This window comes from Neolamprologus multifasciatus, chromosome 15 (genome assembly GCF_963576455.1).
Source record: "Neolamprologus multifasciatus chromosome 15, fNeoMul1.2, whole genome shotgun sequence".
Lineage (NCBI taxonomy): Eukaryota > Metazoa > Chordata > Actinopteri > Cichliformes > Cichlidae > Neolamprologus > Neolamprologus multifasciatus.
In genome coordinates this window covers 7,829,634-7,852,158 of record NC_140453.1, presented here as the reverse complement: position 1 = coordinate 7,852,158, position 22,525 = coordinate 7,829,634, and the positions used below count along the sequence as shown (strand labels likewise).

General features: G+C 40.1%; 2 protein-coding genes across 2 annotated transcripts in view; both read right to left on the bottom strand.

Moving 5' to 3' along the window:
- The window catches only part of LOC146501483 (WD repeat-containing protein 26), a 13,412-nt gene extending 6,323 nt beyond the window's left edge, over window positions 1–7,089 (bottom strand). Inside the window, exons 1-5 of the mRNA XM_085132784.1 lie at window positions 6,387–7,089; window positions 4,232–4,331; window positions 3,408–3,464; window positions 799–935; window positions 39–136 (exon numbers count right to left, since the gene is read on the bottom strand). Coding sequence (XP_084988910.1) covers window positions 39–136; window positions 799–935; window positions 3,408–3,464; window positions 4,232–4,331; window positions 6,387–6,691 — 697 coding nt within the window. The 5' untranslated portion in view covers window positions 6,692–7,089. The remainder of the gene's footprint in view (window positions 1–38; window positions 137–798; window positions 936–3,407; window positions 3,465–4,231; window positions 4,332–6,386) is intronic.
- adcy3b (adenylate cyclase 3b) lies at window positions 6,937–22,525 on the bottom strand. Its single transcript, XM_085132782.1, has 20 exons — window positions 21,401–22,525; window positions 20,277–20,426; window positions 19,125–19,264; window positions 18,903–19,014; window positions 16,911–17,038; window positions 16,494–16,652; window positions 16,238–16,397; window positions 16,014–16,121; window positions 15,735–15,811; window positions 15,347–15,508; window positions 14,895–14,982; window positions 13,466–13,582; window positions 12,588–12,859; window positions 11,610–11,691; window positions 11,311–11,469; window positions 10,879–11,025; window positions 10,652–10,768; window positions 10,420–10,546; window positions 10,221–10,345; window positions 6,937–10,121 (listed from the first exon to the last, which is right to left on the bottom strand). The coding sequence occupies exons 1-20, from the start codon at window positions 22,067–22,069 to the stop codon at window positions 9,939–9,941; spliced, it is 3,282 nt and encodes a 1,093-aa protein (XP_084988908.1). The 5' UTR covers window positions 22,070–22,525; the 3' UTR covers window positions 6,937–9,938.

Sequence of the window (22,525 nt, the reverse complement as noted above, 5' to 3'; positions counted from 1 at the left end):
TTAGCTGTACAGGGTCAGCTATGGAAATGCCTCCTCACTTTGTAGTTTATCCAGCAGCCTGCAGCGTGAAGCCGTGCCCTTGCCCTCCCACTCTGCCTTGGCCCTAAGATCCTCAGCATGGCTACACATTAGGTACCTGAAACAACATACAAGAACGCAGTTTAAGCAAAAAACACACTGAGAGGACATCATAACATCTATGAAGGATTATTACAATTTTAAAAAGACATCTTATTACCAGGAAGTAAACAGGAGCTTAAAATAGTGATAAGAATGGCCGTAAACTACAACCACTGACAACTAAATACAGATTTTAACTGAGACTAAATTTAGCAAACTTTCAGATGTGGTAAATAAAGCATCCTGAAGGGTCTAATATGAACTTGTTACATTCAGGTATTTGATATTTTTTTAAAAAAAGAGCTGACTAACATTTGCAGATCAAGCAAAAAGATCCATGATTGTTTTATTACTGGAGATAAAACAGTAAGTGTGACAAGAACTGCACTGTGAAAATTACTACTAAAATCATTTACCATACAGAAGTTTTACAGTGAATTCAACAGCTTAAGCTTCATCAATTATCATAATGTAATACAATTTAATATTCCCTTAATTATCAGCAAACAATATTTATACAGGTGCGGATTTTGGTACAAGTAAATCACCAAACAGGCGTACCATTAGCATCTACAGGACTCTCCAATAGCTATATGGGTGGTTAGTAGGTGTGTATTTGTGCAGACAGGGTGAACATCCTGATGATGGCTATAAGCCAGAGGTAACATTAAACAGTACCCGCTGAGTACGTGGATGCGATCTGTGTTGTACTTGAGCGGCGTCAGCTCTCCCCGGAGGACCTGCAAAGCCTCCAAGACTTTTCCGTCCTCCAGGTACTCAAGGTACTTCTGCTGCAGCAGCAGGAACTTCATACGCTGAGTAGAAAGAAGAGAAGCACAGGTATAGAGAAGGTAATCTATAAACACCAAAAACATACAGGAGGAAGAAATAAATAGTAAAGAACAGCAGCAACAGTTCCAAACATTCAATGCACCAAGTCTCCCATAGCTGCAAATATCAAAACAAACAAGGCTGGCGCCAGCTAACAAAGTCTTCATTCTAATTTTGGGAAAAGGTTCAAACATCAAACATTAAAGAGAATATATAATTGCATGATAGGATGCATCAATAAATACATTACCCAGCAAGCAAAGATTTCTCAGGAAGAAAACATGACTGCCAGAGCCAGAAACCCCATCCAGTTTTTTAACTGAAAATAAGTTAGATTAAAAATATGAAACTATCTATAATAATAAATGAATAAAGACTTGCACAGAGGTGCGACTACAATAATATGTGTTCTGTGTTGCAAAGTACTTTTTAGGAATCTCATGTAGCTAAAGCCACATTATCACCCAAGAGCAGATGTCCCCATCCCATAGTAACATTCTTATCATAATATACAGATAAAAAACAAAAAAAACAAACTCATTTAGATATTAACATATACTGAAAATATCAGAAAAATACGCCAACAAAAATAAGACATTTCCTGACCTTGTCCAACAATAGCATAAATTCTTATTAGCTCTTTATAATATTTTACAATCAAAGTCAAAAATAAGTGGCACCGATATATGCATCTGCACAGTGAAAATATGGAATACTAATAAATTAAATAAAATAAACGGCTCAACAGCAGATCTCTGTTCAAACCTTTTGGGCTCAGATTGTAACATATAACACAAATATGCTTCCCTCCATAACAGAAATGCATCTGCGTGACTACACCTTCAAAGAGAAAGCAATAATCATACACCTTGAAATACTTGGCAACATACATCATACTGGATTTCTAGCTGAGGAATAAGAAAGGCCTTTTGTGTGCTTCACCCTATCAAGCAATTATGCATTCTTTTTACTGAGTGACGTTTAAAGCTCACCTGGTTATCATTTACTGTTGTTTTGAATTACGTGGATAATGCCTTCAAGCTGAAACATGTTTCTTTTTTGTACCACAACAATGAAAACCATTTATCAGAGTGTACTGGCATTCTGTTTGTAAGGAGAAAATAAAAGAATGACAAATAAGCTTAAACTACTGCTTTGACACTGACAGGAAGTGATTTTAACCATATATATATCATGACAGCTAGTTTGCATAACCTTATCATAAAAAGGATAAAGTACCACATTTTAAGGAAGCAAAAAAAACAAAACATTCCCATTTAGGATATATGACACTGATACAATAAAACTCAAATTAGTGGTAGAATATAATTTTAAAAAAATCAATTTGTCATTATTAGAATATATTTACAAATATGCATAGCACATATGGTAATATTAACATCACCATTTCTTTTATAGTGTTTACACATTGCTGCAGTTTAGCAATGTCATTTGTGGTGTTAAGCGCCTCCATCCTATCTCAGGTATGCAAGTACAGCAAGCACACTCATATTGACTACACACAATCCACCCACATAACTCTGTAAATAAAGAGGGCAGAAACACACATCTCAGAGTTCTCCCCCTTAGGCTCGTGACACGAGCAAACTGCGCTCCAGAACTGTTGTGAATGTCATGTTGACTATGACAATGGTAATCTCAACTCAAGAACTAAAATGGCGTTATGAAAGAAAAAAAAAGAAGACAAAAAAAAAACATTAAAAAGCTACATCCATTTTCACAATAACTCAGCAGGGAATGGCTGTTAGAAAGCTTATGACACAGAGCAGCAGGCACTTGACTCTGGAGTATTTTTGGAGCTCATCTTGTTGCTAATTAGCATGCTAGCTAGGGATAATTAGTCTGAGCTGAGTCTCATTACCAAACTGATACTGTAAAGTATTTACTCTCATAATCTTCACAGGAATAAATGTTTGTGGATCAGTGGTATTCAATATTAAAGGCCCTGATAGATGTACTGTGTACTGCAGAAATACACAACTGCGGTCTTTTCTGTTAAATATTGTAGCTGACATGGATATGTGCTCAATGTGCTGTTAAATGTATACATATTTAATTCTTTTAAACCATGTTCTGTAATGGAAATTCTTGATCTCTCATATCTGCTCCCAGTATTGACTGACCTGGCAAAAACAAAGCTGTAGTAGCAAGAATCAAACCAAAACATAGCTTTTAAATCTATTAGTTATAATCAATGTAAAGACACTATGTAAAAAAAACAAAAAAACAACAGCATTGCAATGTGGAGTCACACTCTGCTTAAAAACAGTATCCAGTACACTACTCTAAATCTAAATGTGGATTCGCTCCTTCTTGTGGCGCTGTCCACAACAGGAATCTGCTCTATAACTGTATCATTCTGGAAAGTCCAGCTGTGCCTGCTAACTGACTGACTGTCATTCAGTCCAGTTCAGGTTTGGGCAAAGGGAGCTTACCACAATAGCATTGGGAGAATGCATCAATGCTCTCAGTTCGTTGAGATCATTCTCAGCCTGCACCGAAACAAAAGGAGGGTGACAGAGGGGAGAGAAAGAGGGAGAAATCATTAGCTCAGCACTTTCTATGCATGCACAAGAAAAAAACAACAACCCAAAACTAATTATATAAACAGTGATACAGATTTTATGGTCACCTAATCTATAAGGTGACAATGCAACTGTGCAGTGATCAAAATGTAAAGGACGAATCTCAAAGTACCAGCTACTTTTACCGTTTTGTAGATAACTTTATGGAATCAAAACAAATTGCTTGTGTATTAGTCTAATTTTGACCACAGGTGTTCTAAACCGATGTAGGTTCGTTACACCAGGAGATTCATTACCAGCATTACCAGCATTAACACTTTTATAGGTCTGCTGTAAAGTGCTGGATCAAGCGCTAATAAAATAAACTGGCAATTTAAAAGCCAATTACATAAAGACGCCTTAATAAGCATTTTACTTCACCTTTAAATTTCTGTTCATTCTACTCAGCCACAGAGGGTTGTCCTGCGGGCTTCAACATTAAAAATTAAACAAGTTCATGCTGCTGGGTTTGCATAACTGTGCCCCGTACAGACTGCTGTTTGAACTCGCCTATGTTACCACCTGCTGCTTTCATAAACGTAGCTTTGGTTGATAATTAATATGAGGCGAGACTGATCTGAAAAGATATACTGTATGTATTCTAGCTCTGCGTTTTGAAGTGAAATTTCACTGTCACAAATTCCATGTTGCCCAGAATATTTCCTATTATGTAGTCACTGTAAACAAATACTAACCTTGTCCCACTCCCCTTCCATGACATGGTTGCGGAACTTGGTAGCTGAGGGGTGTTCCAGTCTGCAGCCTGATTCCTGCATCAGCAGGTCCACCGTCTGACTGCAGAGACACAGGAGGAGAGTGGAGGAAGTTATCCAGATATATAATGATGACACATGTGAAAGGGGAAAAAAAAAAAATCAAGGCCAAATGTGGTTTTCCAGCTATTAACAGTCACTCAATACCTGAAAATGTGAGCTCAGTCAGCTGACAAGTTAGCCCATCATTATGTTAAGTGACATTTTTTAAGGTAGGTTATAGACCTTTTTCCTCACTAGTCATTTATGTCATTATGCCAATACTTTATGATGATGGCAAATAGTGTACTGGGTGACAAGACGATATTAATGTTTGTGGCCGACAGTAGGGAGAAGATAATTTAATGGCTAACAATAACTGGGAGAAGCCGGTTGTGGGGCAGTTGTGTCACCCAAGCATTATTTGTGGACACCAACATGAATCAAGCTTCCACTGCGGTTGACATCACCCCCTTCGGCTCTGTCAACAGTGAACCATAACCATCTGTGCAAACACCATCCCTCTGCTAAACACACTCCGCTCCCATAAAAGCTCCTGCAGAGATGTGTGTGCAAGATAATGCAAGTGAAATGGGTATGGGGGGGTGGCTGACACCTTCAGCATGATGACATCATTCTCAGGTATCAATGGAGTGGCGCAGCAGCTCTGTGTTGAGCCCGATTTTGCTTGTATTTCCCTGGCTGAAATGTAGGGGCTCTGTTTCATACCAGGCAATTTCATAACCCCCCCCCCCCCCCCCCCAAAAAAAAAAAAAGAAAAGAAAAAAACCCTCATAGTAAACACAGCAATGTCTTTTATAATGCCTATAATGCTATACTTTCTCAGCTGAACACTAGAAATCAAAAGGACCCAACAGTGCAGACCACTGGCAGTTTGAAGATCACCATACACACGTTTCTTGAAAACAAAAAACAACAAACCCTCATTTCTATAATTAGATTCAAACCAACGTTTCCATGTGAAACAGTTGGCAGAAAGCGCATTCCTCAGCCGCCATGAAGCCATCCGATTCTGCTCAGTTCGGGAACAAATGTCGCCCACAGTATTGACTGCTGACTTTAAATAAATACACGCTCCAATACATGCACGTCACTGTTTGTGACTGGCTGATGACACATTGCTCGGACACAGCAACAAAGACGGAAAAAATGAAGGCAGGAGAGAAGTTCTAACATTCGTGAGATAGCTGTGTAAAATGGTGCCTGATTTGATGAAATAAATAGTTCCAAGGACCCATCAAGAAATGCAAAGAGTGCACTAGGAATACTAAAATAACCAGGTCATATTTCATAGCCCATACCCGTTATTACAGTGTCTTTCAGAATTACAAGACTTCTCCATGTACCTCTCTAAAAAGAAACCCCAAATGAAAAAAAGACGTGCTGCATTTGCAGACGAGCTACAAAAAGAAGAAAGCCACCTATCACCAGAGTAAAAAGCCGACATTGAAAAACCCGTGCACTAACCTAACATTTTTCTCCGCAATTGCTTTTTGCGCAATAACCTCTCAAACGTAAAACTCACGCCGTAAACTCGATCATTCTCCTTAAGTACCTAATTAGGAAAACTGAACCGTCTCCATTTTATATAGCTGAAAAACCACAACAAATCAGCGATCCTTGTTTTGTGTGAACAAACGTTACTAATGTTAGATGATGTAATGCCTTTTATTCACTGCGAAATCTATAACATTTATTAATAGATCGTGACGTAACTGGCATTAAAAGGCTCCTACGAGTTATGGTGAACTCGTGAAACAGCTCTATGTTGAACTATGTTTTATCTTTCCGTGAACGTTAAATATCAGGACACAACACCTTAGCGCAGGCTACCGATGCTAGCTGTTATTGTGCAAGATGGACCCCTTCTTTCTACCAACTGCCGAGCTCACAGGCTAACTACCAACCCCATCCCCCCATGTTTGTGTCCGTCAAGCGCACTAATAACGTCTTTACCAACTGCTATTTCGCAGTTTCACATAAAATCCAAGTTATACAGATTGCACTTCTTATGTTCGATGCTAACGTTAACTGCCTTCGTGAGTTTTTCCTCGACTGACACACTGAATAAACTTACTTCAGTCCTAGTCCGTGGAGATGTTGCCCTATTAATCGTATGACATCTTCCTCCGCCTGCGTTAGTCGTTTCTTCTTTTTCAACGAGCCGACCTCCGAACTCGAGGCCGTAGAAGCAGCCGAAGTCCCCGTGCAAGGCCCTACTGAAGATCCATTACTGGTACCGACGTTATTACCGTTATCTGTGCTGGAGAGAAGCCCATTTGAGTGAGTTCCTCCGACCGAGGAGGACTCCCCGTTTTGTGCGCTGTTTAAGCAAGAGAGCTCCGAGGATTCTTGTCCTTGTCCAGCCCCGTTTGCCTGCATACTGCTGCTGAGGTTGTTAACAACACTTCGGTTAAAGTGGATGGCAGAGGTGGCTTGAGAGTATGCACCGCGTCCTAGGACAACTCCGGAAAGGCCTGTCAAAACTGCTGAAGCCCCGGGCTCTCCTGCTCCCTCCACCGCCGAGGCTCGGTGCTTCTTCCGCGGGGGCGGCGACGCTCCGCCGGTGTCCGAGTCGGAGGAGGAGGAAGCGGAGGCCAGAGTTTCCTCACCGAGAGCGGCCGTGGTTAGAAGCCGGCGAAGCTCCGGGTGGGAAATGAAGGTTAAGCTTCCAGATCTGAGGCCTCGTTGTCAGGCTTAGAGCGTACTGTCACTGTGGAAGCTCTATCAGTTAGCCCGTTTTGTTGTTGTTTCTCTCAAAACAGCTGCAGCTCTAATGGAGTCCTGACGCCCTGACGTAACCGGAAATTCCTACACTACCAGGCTTCCGGGTAGAATTATAATCCATGGGTGGTGCATGAGAACCTAGTTAGCATAATAATGATCAAAAAACAATAACATCTCATATTAAAGTTCATTTTAGTGCTCCAGAGACTTGAAGTGTAATATATCCGGAATTTTGAATTAGCGTAATGAGTAAATCCAGTGTAGCTAGTCTACTGATCACTAGCTAACACAATGACAAAATAAGTAAATGAAAATGTGTCCTCGATATCTTCTATCCAAGGCCTAAAGAATGGTATAAAAGTTAACTTCATCACTAAAATACTATACACGTAATAAAAAATAAATTAACACAAGTGTTCCCACTAAGGTCCATCTATGAGATTTAACTTAAGCTAAGACTATGGGAGACAAAAAAAGGTGAATCAACCGCCATGTGTTATTTGTACTGTACTAATACGCTCTTTATTCGTTTGAATAACAACATAAGCCAACTAGTTTCATTTAAACCTTACAGGAAAATTAGTTGACCTCGGCTGAACAAGGGTTTATTTTCTGGTATCTTCATAAGTGATTGAATTAATGAATCACAGTCAAAAGACTAGTAACCAGGCACAAATAAACATGAACTTCCAAAGTGGATCAGTGTAAACTTGTTCTTTTGACTGCTCCCTTTAGGGTTGCCACAGCAGATCATCTGCCTTCATCTCACCCTATTTCTCCTCTGTCAAATCATCCCTCGACATGTCTTCCTTGGTTACATCCATGAATCTTCTCTGTGGGCTTCCTCTTTTGCTCGAGGCCTGGAAGCTCAATATTTAACACCCTTTGTACAGTATATCCACCAGCCCTCCTCTGCACACGTCCAAACCTTCTTGCCTCTTTAACTTTGTCTCCATACTATTCAACCTGAACTGTCTGATGTACCCATTTCAAATCTAGTCCTTTATGGTCAGTCCCAATGAAAATCTTAACATTAGATCAGACCAAATTAAAGAATGAAAATCAATTATTTTAACCATGAGAATGTATTAACACAAGTGTATTATCAGACTAAATTAAACATGGCAGTACACTTATTTGGTACTTAATTTAAGCACTGTCTTGGACAAATGGTTTTGGCAAGCAGACCAGTTGATGTTGGATCCTGAAGCCAATCCCACAAGGCGGAATAATCAAGAAGTTTAATGCAAAAATGTTTTATTAACGCAGTATAATTGCAATGTGATTACCTTACATCATTTAAAAAAGAAACTCCAGTGCAAGATACATAAAAAAGAAAGGAAAAAGGAAAGTCATGTATTATTTATCTACTGAAAACTTGTAATTTACATATGTTTTGGCTAGGCAAACACCCGACCCTTTTTGAAACAGTGCATACCAATAAGATGTTGTATGCCTCTGACCTCTTCCATTCGTTTATTCAACATTAATATGAACTAGCTGATACCAGAAGCTACTTCATGATCTTGTAGATGAGCAACTTTGACCACTCTTACATGCTCAGTTCCTTCAGTACCTTTCTTGGTACCTTTTCTGTTATGTACTGCTTATTTCAAACCCAAAAATACAGTGGGATTCGCTTCTAGGTTCTGACTAACCCTACATTTATTCTTTGTGTGCTCTTTTCTTGTTTAAGATCATTATCCTGTAAAAAAAAAAGTCCACATCTGCTTCAACCCAAGCTTTCAGACACATGGCCTCACATTACCTTCATGCGCCCTTTGATGTGAATTCATATTTGGATTGTTCATTATAAGCTGTGTGCTACCAGAGACAGTGAAATAAACCTAAGCCAGAACATTCTCGCCACAAATTGTATGAGGTTACATTGCCCCCCAAAATTGTCTTTGGTCTGGAAAAAAACCCAATCAAACCATGTTTACCGTTAGTGTAAGCAATGAACTCTATTTGTGCAGAAAAATTTATTCTAAAAGCCCTTGCCTTTGCATCTGTGTTCACCGACAAAATGTAGTTTTACTCTAAAATCCTCTTAGCCAAATTCAACCTTCCATGCATCTTGATTTTATTCACTCTCTCCCTGATTGCAGAAAGATGCATTTTGACCCTTACAGTTACCTGTAGATGCTGATATAAAAGTTCAGCATCTACATCTTCGAACATGAAACAGCAAACACTTTGGTGTAATTCGATGGAGCGGCCAATCCTGGACAAACTGATAGTTCTTTACATGTATAATACTACTTATAGTGGTATTATTTATTTCAGATAATTTGGAGATCTTGTTTAAATCACCTACCAGACATAAAAGCATACATAATAATTTTTCTAAAGGTTACAGAAATCTCTTTAGGTCTATGTACGATGACCACACAAAATACATAAACACCTCACCTTGTCACAGGTCACAGTCTGTAGGGATGCGTTTAATTTTTATACCGTTTTTCAAGATTTAAACAATGTCCTTTTTATATGTGAGCTTATAAAATTTATTCACAGGGACTGTATCAAAGAGGATGAAGTGTTTGCTTTTTTCAAATAATGAAATGAAAAATGTTGAAAAAAATCAGACGTAGATTTTTGTTATTCTCGTGTCTGTAGCACTCTGTGAATCAAGTACAGCAATCTTTAGCTCAGGAGCTCTCTGAGACATTCTTAAATTTGTTTACAACTTTACAAAACATGTTTCTTTAAACATTTGTCTATAAAAGTCCTGATGATCGTGCATTAGCGTTTTTGTTGTGTCAGTCTACCGTCATATTCTTCACATGGGCTATGAAGCGCACAAAAAACAAGATCCTGTGAAATTCATGGCTGACAAAACTGACATCCTGCTCAGGCCTGTTATTGGGCTTATGCCATTTGAAGAGATTAAAAAAAAAAGTCAGTGAAGGTCTCCAACTTGGTGTGGAAGGGTAGTAGTTACTGCACCATCTTTGGTATTGGGTTTGTCTTTGCCTTTCATGAAAAAGGTAAGCAGCTCGCCTTTCCCTTTGACATATATGGGCCCTCTTCGGATAAAACGAAAGCCGTAATCCTTCAGGATGTCATAGCAGTCCTCTACAACCTGAGGTCCAAGAACATAGCATTTAGAAGAGATGGACACAATAAAAAGGATGCTTAAATTTGCTGTATCTCTGGTTTTGGGAGCGTTTGGTTGTGCTACCTGAATGTTTCCCATCACTCCAGTTGACTCCATTCTGCTCGCCACGTTGACCGTGTTGCCCCAGATGTCATAGTGAGGTTTACGAGCTCCGATCACTCCGGCCAGAACTGCTCCTTTATTTAGACCTTAAGGGATCAAAAAGGAGACATGAACACATGTGCACATTTGCAGTTGGACACTCTCAGGTGCAAACACTGACCGATTCGTAGCATAAAGTTGTTGAAGGACTGCTTGTTGAGGTTGTTGAGGGTGACTTTCATTGCCAAGGCAAAGTCTGCCAGGTCAGCGAGGTGCTGCCAGCGCTCAATCAGCAACTGGTCCTCTGGCTGTAGACAACCAGTAAATAGCTCTTATAATTATTAGAATAATCAGTTTAGATAAAAGGCTTCAACAGATTGGTATACACATATAATGCCGATAGATTATCACACCTTGCGGTTGCCATATCCATTTGTGTTGCTTTCCGGTGTGAGGCCTGACGCGGCCATGTAGGTGCTTCCAATCGTCTTGATCTTAGTAATGCACCTGAACTCGTCCCTGTCTAATAACTGGTGGGGAAAGTGGACGCTGATTAGTTTTACTTCCTGGTGTTACATTCATGCTTTGAGGTCACGTTTAGTTTAGTGTACGTTTAGTGTGCAACATTGCCAGAACTCACGCTGTCAAAGTCGGAGATGATCTCATTGAGAATCCTCAGACACTCAATGCCCCCGTTATTGATGCTCTCCTCAGTGTAGAAATCAGAAAAATTGGGGATGGATGCAAACATTACCCCTATTTCATCATACCCCTGGCTGTACAGCTCCTACACAAAACAAATGACTTGTTGGGTCATAAAAAACAGTTTTTAAGCTTATTGCCACTAATATGTAATTATAAAATAGGCCACAAGATGGCACAGTACAGCATCACCTGCGGTACCTTCATTACTTTAAGCTGCTTTTGAACAACTCTTTCTGCTGCTCACACAGAAGGTGTAAGCTCAAATGGTTTTAAATCGCAAAATGCTGTTTAATATGGCTTCTCCTCCATTCTCACTCATGTTGTTTTCTCTCACTGACTCCTATGGTAACAAACTCAACATATATACCTCGTCTCTTTTTTTAGTGCCCAGAAAGTGTTTTGCCACATGCTCTGGCAGCATGTTGGTGACCAACGCTTCATTCCAGCGTCTCATTTCAAAGACTCTCTCTTTCTGATCGTGCACGCCAATCTTCCACAGAAATAGTTTCCTGGACTGTTGCTCCAGCTGCACACAGAGACGCAACACAGACAGAATTAATGAAATATTTTGAGAGAAACCTATTATGGAAAAATTAGAATTTTGTTGAACAACATTTTCTTGTGCAGGTTCTAACCCTCCGGGTGTTACATAGATGTGACACTCACGTGGCGTGCAAAGAAGTAAAAGCCAATCATCATAACAATAATCATCACTGTCATGAGGTACTTGGATGGCACTATCAATGTTCTGAAAATACAAAAGTGGGATACCATTAGAGACAATACTGTCATTAACAGTGCTGAAAAAAAGTAATTGGCCCCTTAACCCTTAACTGGTTGTGCCATCCTTGGCAACAAGAACTGCAATCAAGCATTTGCAATAACTGGCAAATAATCTTTCACATCACTGTAGTAAAATTTTGGTCCAGTCTTCTTTGCACACTTGCTTTAATTCAGCTACACTGGAGGGTTTTCAAGCATGAACGGCCTGTGTAAGGTTACGCCAAAGCATCTTAAGACGATTTATGTCTGGACTTTGTCTAGGCCACTCCAAAACCTTAATCTTGCTTTCTTTGAGCCATTCAAAGGTGGATCGGCTGCTGTTTCAGATCATTGTTCTGCTGCATAACCCAAGTGTGCTTGCGCTTCATGGCAGGAATTCATGGTTCCATCAGTTACAGCAAGTTGTCCAGGTCCTGAAGCAGCAAAGCAGCCCTGGACCATCACGCTACCACCACCATGTTTGACTGGTAGTATGATGTTCTTTTTATGAAAAGTTGTGTTAGTTTATACCAGATGGAACAGGACTCAAACGTTCCAAAAAATGTAACTTCTGTCTCGTCAGTCCACAGAATATTTTCCCAAAAGTCTTGGGGATCATCAAGATGTTTTTTGGAAACTATGAGATGTTCTTTATGTTCTTTTTGGGTTATTATTACTCAAGTTAGTATTGTCTAATAACTATTCAAATTTGTTTGATCATATGAACTATGTAAGTATGACAAATCTGGAACAAACTAAAAAAAACAATAAGGAGTCAACTCATTTTTCACAGCACTGTAGACACAGCAGCAAATCCAACCTAAAGCAAAACACCCAGAATAACCTAAAAGAGACATCTATCGATGATTAGTCATTTCTCACCTGTAGGAGGCAAACTGCATGTAATCATACAGATCATATAGATCCCGCCAGCTGTAGATATTAACGGCTCCAGTTGCTGTGACAACCAGCACCATGAGGCCTAGTTTAATCAGGTGGCTCACTTGCACCAACATGGTTGTTGCAATGAGTGACATCACAGCCATGAAGCTGTAGTGCTTCGGATTATCTGCGCAGCCTCCGTCACCGAGCGACTCCAACATCGGACCAGACGTGCTGTTGAAGATCCGAAGGGATGGAGGTGCACAACTTAACTGCAACACAACGAAAATAAAAAAATCCACTCACTCCAACTGGCAGAAAAATTAACAACTTCACGTTTTGAGCTAAAACTTGTGCCTATGTTGAGAATAACCCGAATACGACAACAGCAGTAGTAAAACATGTTCCGTTGTTTTATTTTTTCCTTCATTTTCTTCAAAGGGCGACTGTCACTTCTACATGACAGCGTAACAGAGAAATGAACGCTCTCTTTAGCATCCGCTATTCTCTTCAGCCCACAAAGGCAGCAGCGTGTGTAGCAAGTTGCTCCTATGGGGCTGTGACAAATGAGCCAGCAGGCAGCAAGACAGACAACTAATAGACCCCACTGGGATCACACTGTCAGACACATAAAAGGCAGCGATAGTCTGATGAAGACAAAGTGGGAACACACTTATGGAAAGTCGAATGCACACACACTCAGATTGGGAGCTATGATGTTGTACATTAATCCCAACTGGAATTTCCTGGAAACTGATTGTATGTATTTTCCCGTTATGACATGAAGTTATATAACGAAAATACAAAAAAGTTTATCCATATTGCCACGATTACGGACATGCACACATGCAGTTTTACCAAGTTTCTTGAAGTCGTACCATGTCAGCGATCACAGCCATGGTTAGAACAAATATGCTTGCCATGGCCCACGTGTTTCTCGCCCATCGGGTGCGATCAATCCACATTGAGAAAGATACCAACCTCTTGGAGAACATCTGTGATAAGAAAATGTTAAAAAGGTAGCCATCTTTTATATAGTGTAGTGTAAACTGTAGAACTTTCATTCTGTCCTGTGCGACAATAAAATCAGTACTGCTTTGAGAAAAATTCCTTATCAATTGTAAAAACCAATCAAAATGCTAAATATCACTTAGCTAAAGCCCTGCGAGAATATGTTTTTTACAGGACTGAATTCAGTGCTCTGAAAAGCTAAGTACACCCTTACTGCTTCCATAGGAATTAAGACCTTAAGAAGCAGCAAAGTGCTGCTAATCAAATGCACTTGATTAGCAAGTGTGAGCACCTCTATAAAAGCAGAGGTTTCATCAGCTTGCTGATTTGGAGCATTCAGGTGTGTGTTAACACAATGGCACAATCTTTCCAGTAGTGGACGTCCCAGCAAATTCACCCCAAGGTTAGACTGTGCAATTCTCAGAAAACTGCAAAAAACATCAACAAATAACCATGAGCTACATCTCAGACTCTACAGATCTCAGTTAGCATGTTAAATGTTAAAGTTCATGAGAGAACATTTAGAAATAGACTGAACAAGTAGATCTTATTTGGAAGGGTTGCCAGCAAAAAGCCTCTTCTCTAGTTGCAACTTAAAAAAACACAAAACTTCTGGAACAACATCCTTTGGACTTTTGGACATCAATATGGAGATGTACAGCTGTATTGCACAAGACTGTATTTGGCAAAAACCAAGCACAATATATCAGCATAAACACCCCAACTGTCAACCACAGTGGTGGAGGAGTGATGGGCTTGTTTTGCAACCACGGGACCTGAACACCTTGCAGTCACTGAGTTGACCACAAACTCCACTGTATAGCAAAGTATTTTAGAGTCCGACTGGGTTGTTCAACAGGATGAGCCAGGCACAACAGCAACAGAAAAGCGGAAAAAGAAAAGAATCAAGATGCTGCAATGACCTTGTCAAAATCCAGACTTCAACCTGACTGAAATGCTGTGGCGGGACTTTAAGAGAGCTGTGCATGAACAGTGCCCAAGAACCTCAATGAACTGAAGTAACATTGTATAGTAGAGTGGGCCAAAGTTCCCACCCAATGATGTGAGAGACCGATAACATCAGACTGTTACTTCAAGGTATTGTTGTTAAGGTTGCTCTAAAACCTATTGAATCATGGGGTGTACTTAGTTTTTCACATCACCATAGTTTTTAGGCTCTACGTTATTGTTAGAGAGGTTTGAACATACTAATCAAAGGCATTTAGCAATTAATTGGTTACCATTGTCGACAATTTACAAAAAAATTTAGTTTCCTTTTTAAAAAAAAATTCTCACCCTGGGGAAGATGGCTGCCAGGGAGCATACTGTGAGTATTAGCAGCAATACCTGTCCTACTGCGAGAGTCACATAGTTCACAAACAACCTAGAAGGAGAACACACATCATCAGACAACGTCCTACAATTTCTAATAAATGATCATGTGCTATCACTACAACAATACATTGGCCAAGGAGTCAGTCCCAGCTGTTACAGGGTGAGAGTCGGGGTATACCCAGTACAAGTGTATAGCAGGGCTAACACAGGGAGACAGACAACCACACATGCTCACACTCATTTAGTATCACCAATTCACCTAACATGGAAGTGTTTGGACTGCTGGAGGAAACCGGCACAGTTACACGGAGAACATGCAAACTCCACATACAAAGGTCTGCTGGGAGGTGATGGTGCTGCACTGCTGTGCCACCCATGCTATAAAGTGGCACCTACATGATACATAAACTCACAATGGGTCTATGAAGACCTCCATTGCTGTGATGAAAAGGAGTACAATCATGCAGCAGGAGAAGGCCGCTCCGCTCCTCCTCTCCTTCTCTGAGGAGTAGTGGTCCTCCAACTTTCCATCCACAAAACGCAGAGAAACGGGGTTGATCTCATGATCCTTCATTCTGTCAAAAATACAGTGAGATTTAGCAGGAAGAAAAGAACATTTTGAAGGACATGGATACTAAAAAGGGGGGATGGGACACCAATTGAGGAGATGCATGTGGGTTACTTCACTGAGTTTGTTTCTTTTCAATTCCTGGAACACCGAATCCGATTTCTATGATTTAGTCTTTAAAATGAATCCTTTTATTGCACTTTTTAAAATTTTGTGGTTTATTTTTTTCTTACATTTTTTGAGTCTCTCTCTCCAGCAGCTCCTGCTGGAGTCGTCTGTTGATGGTTTGTTCCTCGGCTGTGTTACTCATCTAAGGTTGCCAGTAATGCAAAGAGAAACGCATCAGATACAGACAACATTACCAAGTTAACCTTTCTCTTTTATAATTGAAAAAATAATTCACATAATTTATCTTTTTATAAACATATAGATAGGCCTTACTCATGTATACACAAGTAACAACACACTTTAATCTTTGGTTACTGAAATGATGACCGGCAGCTGTAATTCACCTCCTTTTTAGACTCAGTAGGTGTGGACTGTTGTGAGACTGCATTCCCATTGGATGCTGTGGTGTTGATCAACTGTTTGGAATTTCTATTGGTCAATGTACCAGGTGTCTGAGGAGGAGAAGCAGATACGACATCTGTTAATATTACATCAATAACAAAAACAAAAAATGTTCATTTAATTGATTTGATTTATTTTGTATGGGATAAAGGAACAAGCCACTCACATTTCCATTGAGTCCATTGGCTTTCTGCTTAGGAACTAGAACTAAGTAAGTGTCAATGCCTTTCTCCAGCAGGTACTCGCACCTCTCTCCACCATTCCCCGGCTCCAGTTCAAATTCCCCATGCAGACTGTCTTTTGTGGTCTGGGAAATATGCACTCTCCTAGATAGCATACAAAACTGTGAATTTTAGAAAAAAAAATGAACTGCTCTCAGACACACACTACGCAGACACCAAGGAAGCGCACAATTTTCCTACCCAGGAATCCCTCCAGATTCCATTTTATTGGCCACAGTGACATCTGTGGACCAAACATCAAACTGCCAGCGTTTCTGCCCGAGTACTCCTCCCAGCACGGTGCCAGTGTGGACGCCCACGCGCATGTCAACCTCTGTTTGTGTCTTTTCTCGAACGTACCTAGACCATGAGAGAAATCAGGGGGTCACTGTAAAATTAACTAACTAAAATTAATTAACTTAAGCAGCTTTAAAATTTTAATTGAGCCTTTCCTCTCTAGTTTTTTTCTCTCTATGTGGTGACTTGCTTTCTCCATTATTTTGTCTAAGCTTTTTTTTTTTTTTTTTTTTAATTCACAGTTTTAATTCTAATGTTTTAATAATAATGTTTTCATTGTGTTTTCCTCCCCTATTCCTAATTAGTAAAGTCACTACTTACGAGATGGCTTTTACCATAGTCAGGCCCATCTTTATAGAACATACGGCATGGTCCTCCCTGAAGTCAGGAACACCACAGATGCAATAGTAACAGTCTCCAAGAATCTTAATCCTCAGCTGATGATGTTCCTGTAATGTGAGATCAGACACAGATGTTTACCTCAATAACAGAAAGGTACTGGTACTATAACTCAAACAATCCAATAATGTCATTTTATAGTCTCATAAACACTTCTCAGAACATAATTCAGAAAAAAGATGTTTGTAGAAATCAAGAAATTGTGTCATCTCATCGCTTTGTCTGGCAGAGTGGCTTGAGTTCTAATTCACAATATGCAGTGGTCGGTTAGTTTATAACTTTGAGAACCGCTAAGACTTTAAGTAAGGGGTGAGTCTGCTTCAATTGACAGGTGTGCACACACAGAGCTGTAGCTGATGACTGTCTGCTATTAACTGGACCTCTACACACTGTGTATAGCATTTTCGAGGAATTATCTGACAAATAATATTATTTCTTGTGTTGAACAAATCACCCAAAAGGTTTGCGCTTCAGTTTTGGTGAGCATATTTTTCATATTTTATAAGCCTGTTACTTAGTTAGCAGTAATTAGCATATATCTGTATCTGCTGTATAGTTTATGGATGTAGCCTGCTAACCAAACTTGTTAGCCCTCGCTGATGACTCAGCATATACCCATTTCCAAACCAACATGGTGGCAGTCAAAACATTAATGTTAAGGTTTTAAAATGTCTAAAACCAATGGGTGGTGTCATGGTGGCTACTAGCTTTACAGAGTCTGTCTGTTCACATGTAGCAGAGTAGCATTCCAGCTAAGCAGAAACTGGGTGCTAACTACAATGGAGGCTAGAGAACAAGTTATTAATGAGGTTGTTACACCAAGTCAAGCTGGCATAGAATTTTGTTACATTTCTACCAACAATAATTCAGAAATATTCTGTAGTAATATAGTAATATATCTTAACACTGACAACTTTATTAGCCACAGCTGTTCAACTGCTTGCTAATACATAAGTTCCAATGGAGCATCAGCATGGAGAAAAAGTTTGATTTAAGTGACTCTGAAGGTGGCATGGTTGTTGGTGTCAGACATGCTGGTCTGAGTATTTCAGAAACCGCTTATCTACTGGGATTTTCCCACCATCTTTAGAGTTTACAGAGGAAAAAAAGAAAAATATCCACTGAGCAGCAGTTCTCTGGACAAAAATTCCTTGTTAGTTTTAGATGTCAGATGACAAACGACACATTGTTTCAAGCTAATAGAAAGGCAACAGTAACGCAGATAACCAAATCTTTACAAACAAGGTATGCAGAAGAGCATCTCTGGAGGCACAACAGATCTAACCTCGAAGAAAACTGGACAGCAGCAGAACACCGCACCGGGTGCCACTGCTGTCAGCTAAGCAGAGGAAGTTGAGGGTACAATTAGCATAGGCTTGATAGGTCTTGATTTCTGCTGTAACATAGGGCTGGTAGGGTCAGGATTTGGTTTAAATAACATGAACATATGCATCCATGCTGCCTTGTATTGTTAGTGTAATGGTATGGAGGACATTTTCTTGCCAATCTTTGTGCCCTTATTACTAATTTAGCATTCTTTAAACTCCACAGCCCACTAGAGTATTTGTTACTGACCATGTCCATCCCTCTATAACCACAGTGTACCCATCTTCTAATGGCTGCTTCTAAGAATGTCACAACGCTCAAACCATCTCAAACTGGCTTTTTGAACATGCCAATGAGTTCACTGTACTCAACTGGTCTCCACAGTCACGAGCACCTTTTGGATGAGGCAGAACTGAAGATTTGCAGCTGACAAATGTGGATCAACTGTGTGATGTTATCATGTCAGTATGACAAAAAGTCTCTGAGGAATGTTCCAGCACCGTGTTGAATCTATGTGTACCTAATAAAGTGTCTTATGAGTACATATATCTCACAGGAAAAAACAGTTGAAACCACTCTGATACTCACTGCTGCCAGTTTATCAAAGCGAGCAAACAGTTCATTGAGCAGCTTTACAAGCTCCTGGGCGCTGCAGGCTGAGGACAACTGGGTGAAGCCCACAATGTCTGCAAACAGGATGCTGCAATAAAAGTGGATGATTAAAAATAATGTAACACTTTCCTATTGCAAAAAATATTGTGAAACAGATGTTTGATAAAATTCAAAAGACATTTTTTTAGTGATCCAGACCTAACGTTTTCATGGCGGTACATGTACATGGTGTTGAACTGCTGCTGCTGCCGGACTTCGTTCTGATTTGCCTGGTTCTTCATGCCCTGCAGCATCTCATCAGCAATGTGTTTGGGCAGGATGGACAGTAATAGTTCCTCCTACATAGAGCAAGATTTGAAAGAAGGTGCGAGATGTGAGAAATAGGAAAAGAAAAGTCATCCCTATTTCTGTACGTGTACAGAAAGTGTACAAATTTACATTTTATTTTCCTCTTAGCTCTCAAGAATCCCGTCAAGTGGTCAGATATATCCTAACTGGCTGGTTGTTTTCCATCTTTGACCCAGTCTCCCACTGAAAAGGCACGGTGGGAATACTATCTCTCCTCTGTCTCTTCCTTTGTCTTTTTGCCTCCCCATCCGTATCCGCACGTCCCTCGCTTTTCACCATCTTTTCCGCCCCTTTTTCAAACAACTCTCAAGAGTCTGCTGTCTTTGTTTTGCAAATAGTCACAGGCAGGCGTGACAGTGTCTTAAAGGGAAGAATTAAATGCTTGGTGACAATAACTGCACATTTGTATCATCTTTCAATCTGTGATAATTGTGAGCAATTGCCAGTTTTTTCGCAATTTGCGATTGCTGTTAGATACGCTACCGCTGTTTCTTTAATTTAACACCTCTTCTAGCTGAGATAAGCCTTCATAACAGATTAATATTGATGCCACAGAAGGTAAAGCGTGGCATAGTGGCTGTAAGGAACACAAAAGAGCAAGCTTAAAGGATTTACAGCAAAATGGTGACCTGAATGCAGCTTGAGGTTTGATTAAAAATGAAGAAGTAATAAACAGGCTAACATATAATAAAAAGTGTAAAAACATAATTCCTTTTTAAAATGCTTCATTGGGAAACATGTCCTCATTCTCTGTATTGCCTCTGTTGGCTGGCAAAGTGCTAAAGGGACCTTATTGTGTCAGGTCCCTGACGGTGGCTGCGCTGGTGAAAACAACCGCCTCTCTAACAACCTATTAGTCCTGAGCTGAGCAAAACATCCTGTAATTAATCAGCGTGTCGCATCTCACCCTTCTATTTGTGTACTTGTGCATTTGTTTGGCCAAAAATAAGAAAATGTGTTCACTCACCAAAGAAAATGTGCATATGGGTATGGGTAATATACCTGCTGAGTGCTTTGCTCCTCCAGTGTTAGTTTCACCTCCAGTGACTGACGAGCTTCCAAAAATGCTGTCCTGTACTTCCTGTCTGCCATGTAGTACGACATCACACCCACTATGATGGCACACAGGTACAGCATCACGTTGGCTAGCAACTGAAAAAGAGGAGAAAAGTGCCATAAAAGTGTTTGTGTGGACAATAATAATATGCATTATAATAAACAGTATATTTATAAATATTATTATAATCTCATCATCATCTCAACTGCTGAAATGAATTTACCAAATATGGGTAAACAAAGCATTTATCTTTGCTTATATAAGATATTATATATAATATATAAGATAAACCTAACGTGTGAATATGATGTGTGTATATATTGTATGTATATATGTTTACATTATTTCTACATTGAAGTGGATGCCAAATTTCATTTTTATTTCAGTAATGTACTTTTCAGTGATAATAAATTGAATCTAATCTAAAGATTAGTTTGTGGAAACTGACTTTTAACTTTTAGATGCAATTTTGTTTCCAAATTGCTCAAAACCACATTATTTGGGATGTAGTGCAATCACACATGGTGTATTCATATGCACTCTCATTATAAATTGAGACTGCGTTTAAAATAATATTATATCTGACTTATATATATTTACCTTTGGGGCCCTAAAACCAAGTGTGGCAAAAAGACAATAAATGTGAATGGAAGGAAATTAGTTTGCATTAAGAAAACACTGCACAAAATCGAAAAAACAAAGGGGTTTTATTTAACGCAGTGAATTATGAATTTATTTACTATGCATAATCCAAACCCACTTTACCTGTCACACCTCTCCACTTGGGTATTAGGCCCTGAAACAGTGTGAGGCCCCTTAAATTTTGCACTGTTTGCATAATGGTCTTACTGTGGGTACCAGTGCTCTAGCCTGGTGAAGGGCTGGTGCAGCCTATAGTAAAAAGAAAAACTGACAACATGCATAAATTTGGGTCCTGGATGGGAACCACTGCCCTAGAATCTAATCTAATATCACACTTTCTGCTTTTCTTTGTTGTTGTTTGTTTTGCATTTACAAACGTTTTAAAGTTCTAGCTGCTTTATTCCTTGTGAGTTTACCAGACATTTACCTGTCTGACCAGCATCGCCCCCTGCGCGCCATCCTTAAACTTCTGAGCCACCGTGATCCCCAAAACCAGAGTGTGAATCCCGCACGAGAGGACAGCGAGGAGAAGCAGGGCCACCAGGTTCAGTGGCAAAGTTAGAAAGCCGGAGAAAATGAAGAAAGTCTGCCAGCCCACCGAGTCACTAGCATGTGGGAAGCGCTCGTAGTTTAGTCCCATGTAACACAAAACATGCACGGTGACCATCAGCCACAGTATGTAGGCCACTGCTCCGCGCCACACAGGTGATGCGGGGAGTTTCTGCAACCAGCACAACACGTAGAGCGCAACGTCCGCAGCCAGCCCCACAGCTGCCACCACCACCATCGCCAGTTTGTCCTCAGTGTACACCACCGCACACATGATGATGACGAAGCTGTTGAAGAGAGCGGCGAACATCACCAGCACTAGCAGGTTCTCCTGTCTCTGTCGACGGAAGTAGTTCTGATAGAGCCTTTCCAACGACTCGGGGGTAAAGGTGAGGCGCACTGCGCGGGGCAGGCAGCGGCAGCAGCTGGACTGCACTACGGTCACTTCACGCCTCCGACCCACATCACGGCCCGGATCACTGGAAACCTGGGCCGAGTACTCTGCAGACTGCTCCGTGTCCATTGTGCGGACCCGGTTCAGAGACATGCTTCTTTGTTAAAGATTAATCCTCTTGGTTATTGGAATACTGTTACAACACTAATGTGACAATCCACGGAAAAGTTGTGACGTGCCCCATTACTGTTTGATTTTTTTTGCAGCTGACCGCATGATCAAAGTTTTCATGATTTTTAAAGGCTCTTCCAAACGACACAAAAACATTTAAATCAGAAAATAACTCCATTCCATTCTTCAGTTCAGTCCCACCATGAAAAGTGGCTTACCTTTTAATTTAGAGTTAGTGCCTTCAAATACAAAAACACATTTAAGATAGAGGAGATTCTCAGCGCCTCTAGTTCCCAGGCAGGTGAAGTCTGGTTTGTCATCGTTGTAGATCTACTAAATCAATATCAATGCAAAATATAATATTTTCAGAGAGACTGCTGTAAGCTTTACTCTGGTTACTTTTATCTGCCTAAACACATCAGTTCTAAGATGCTCTTC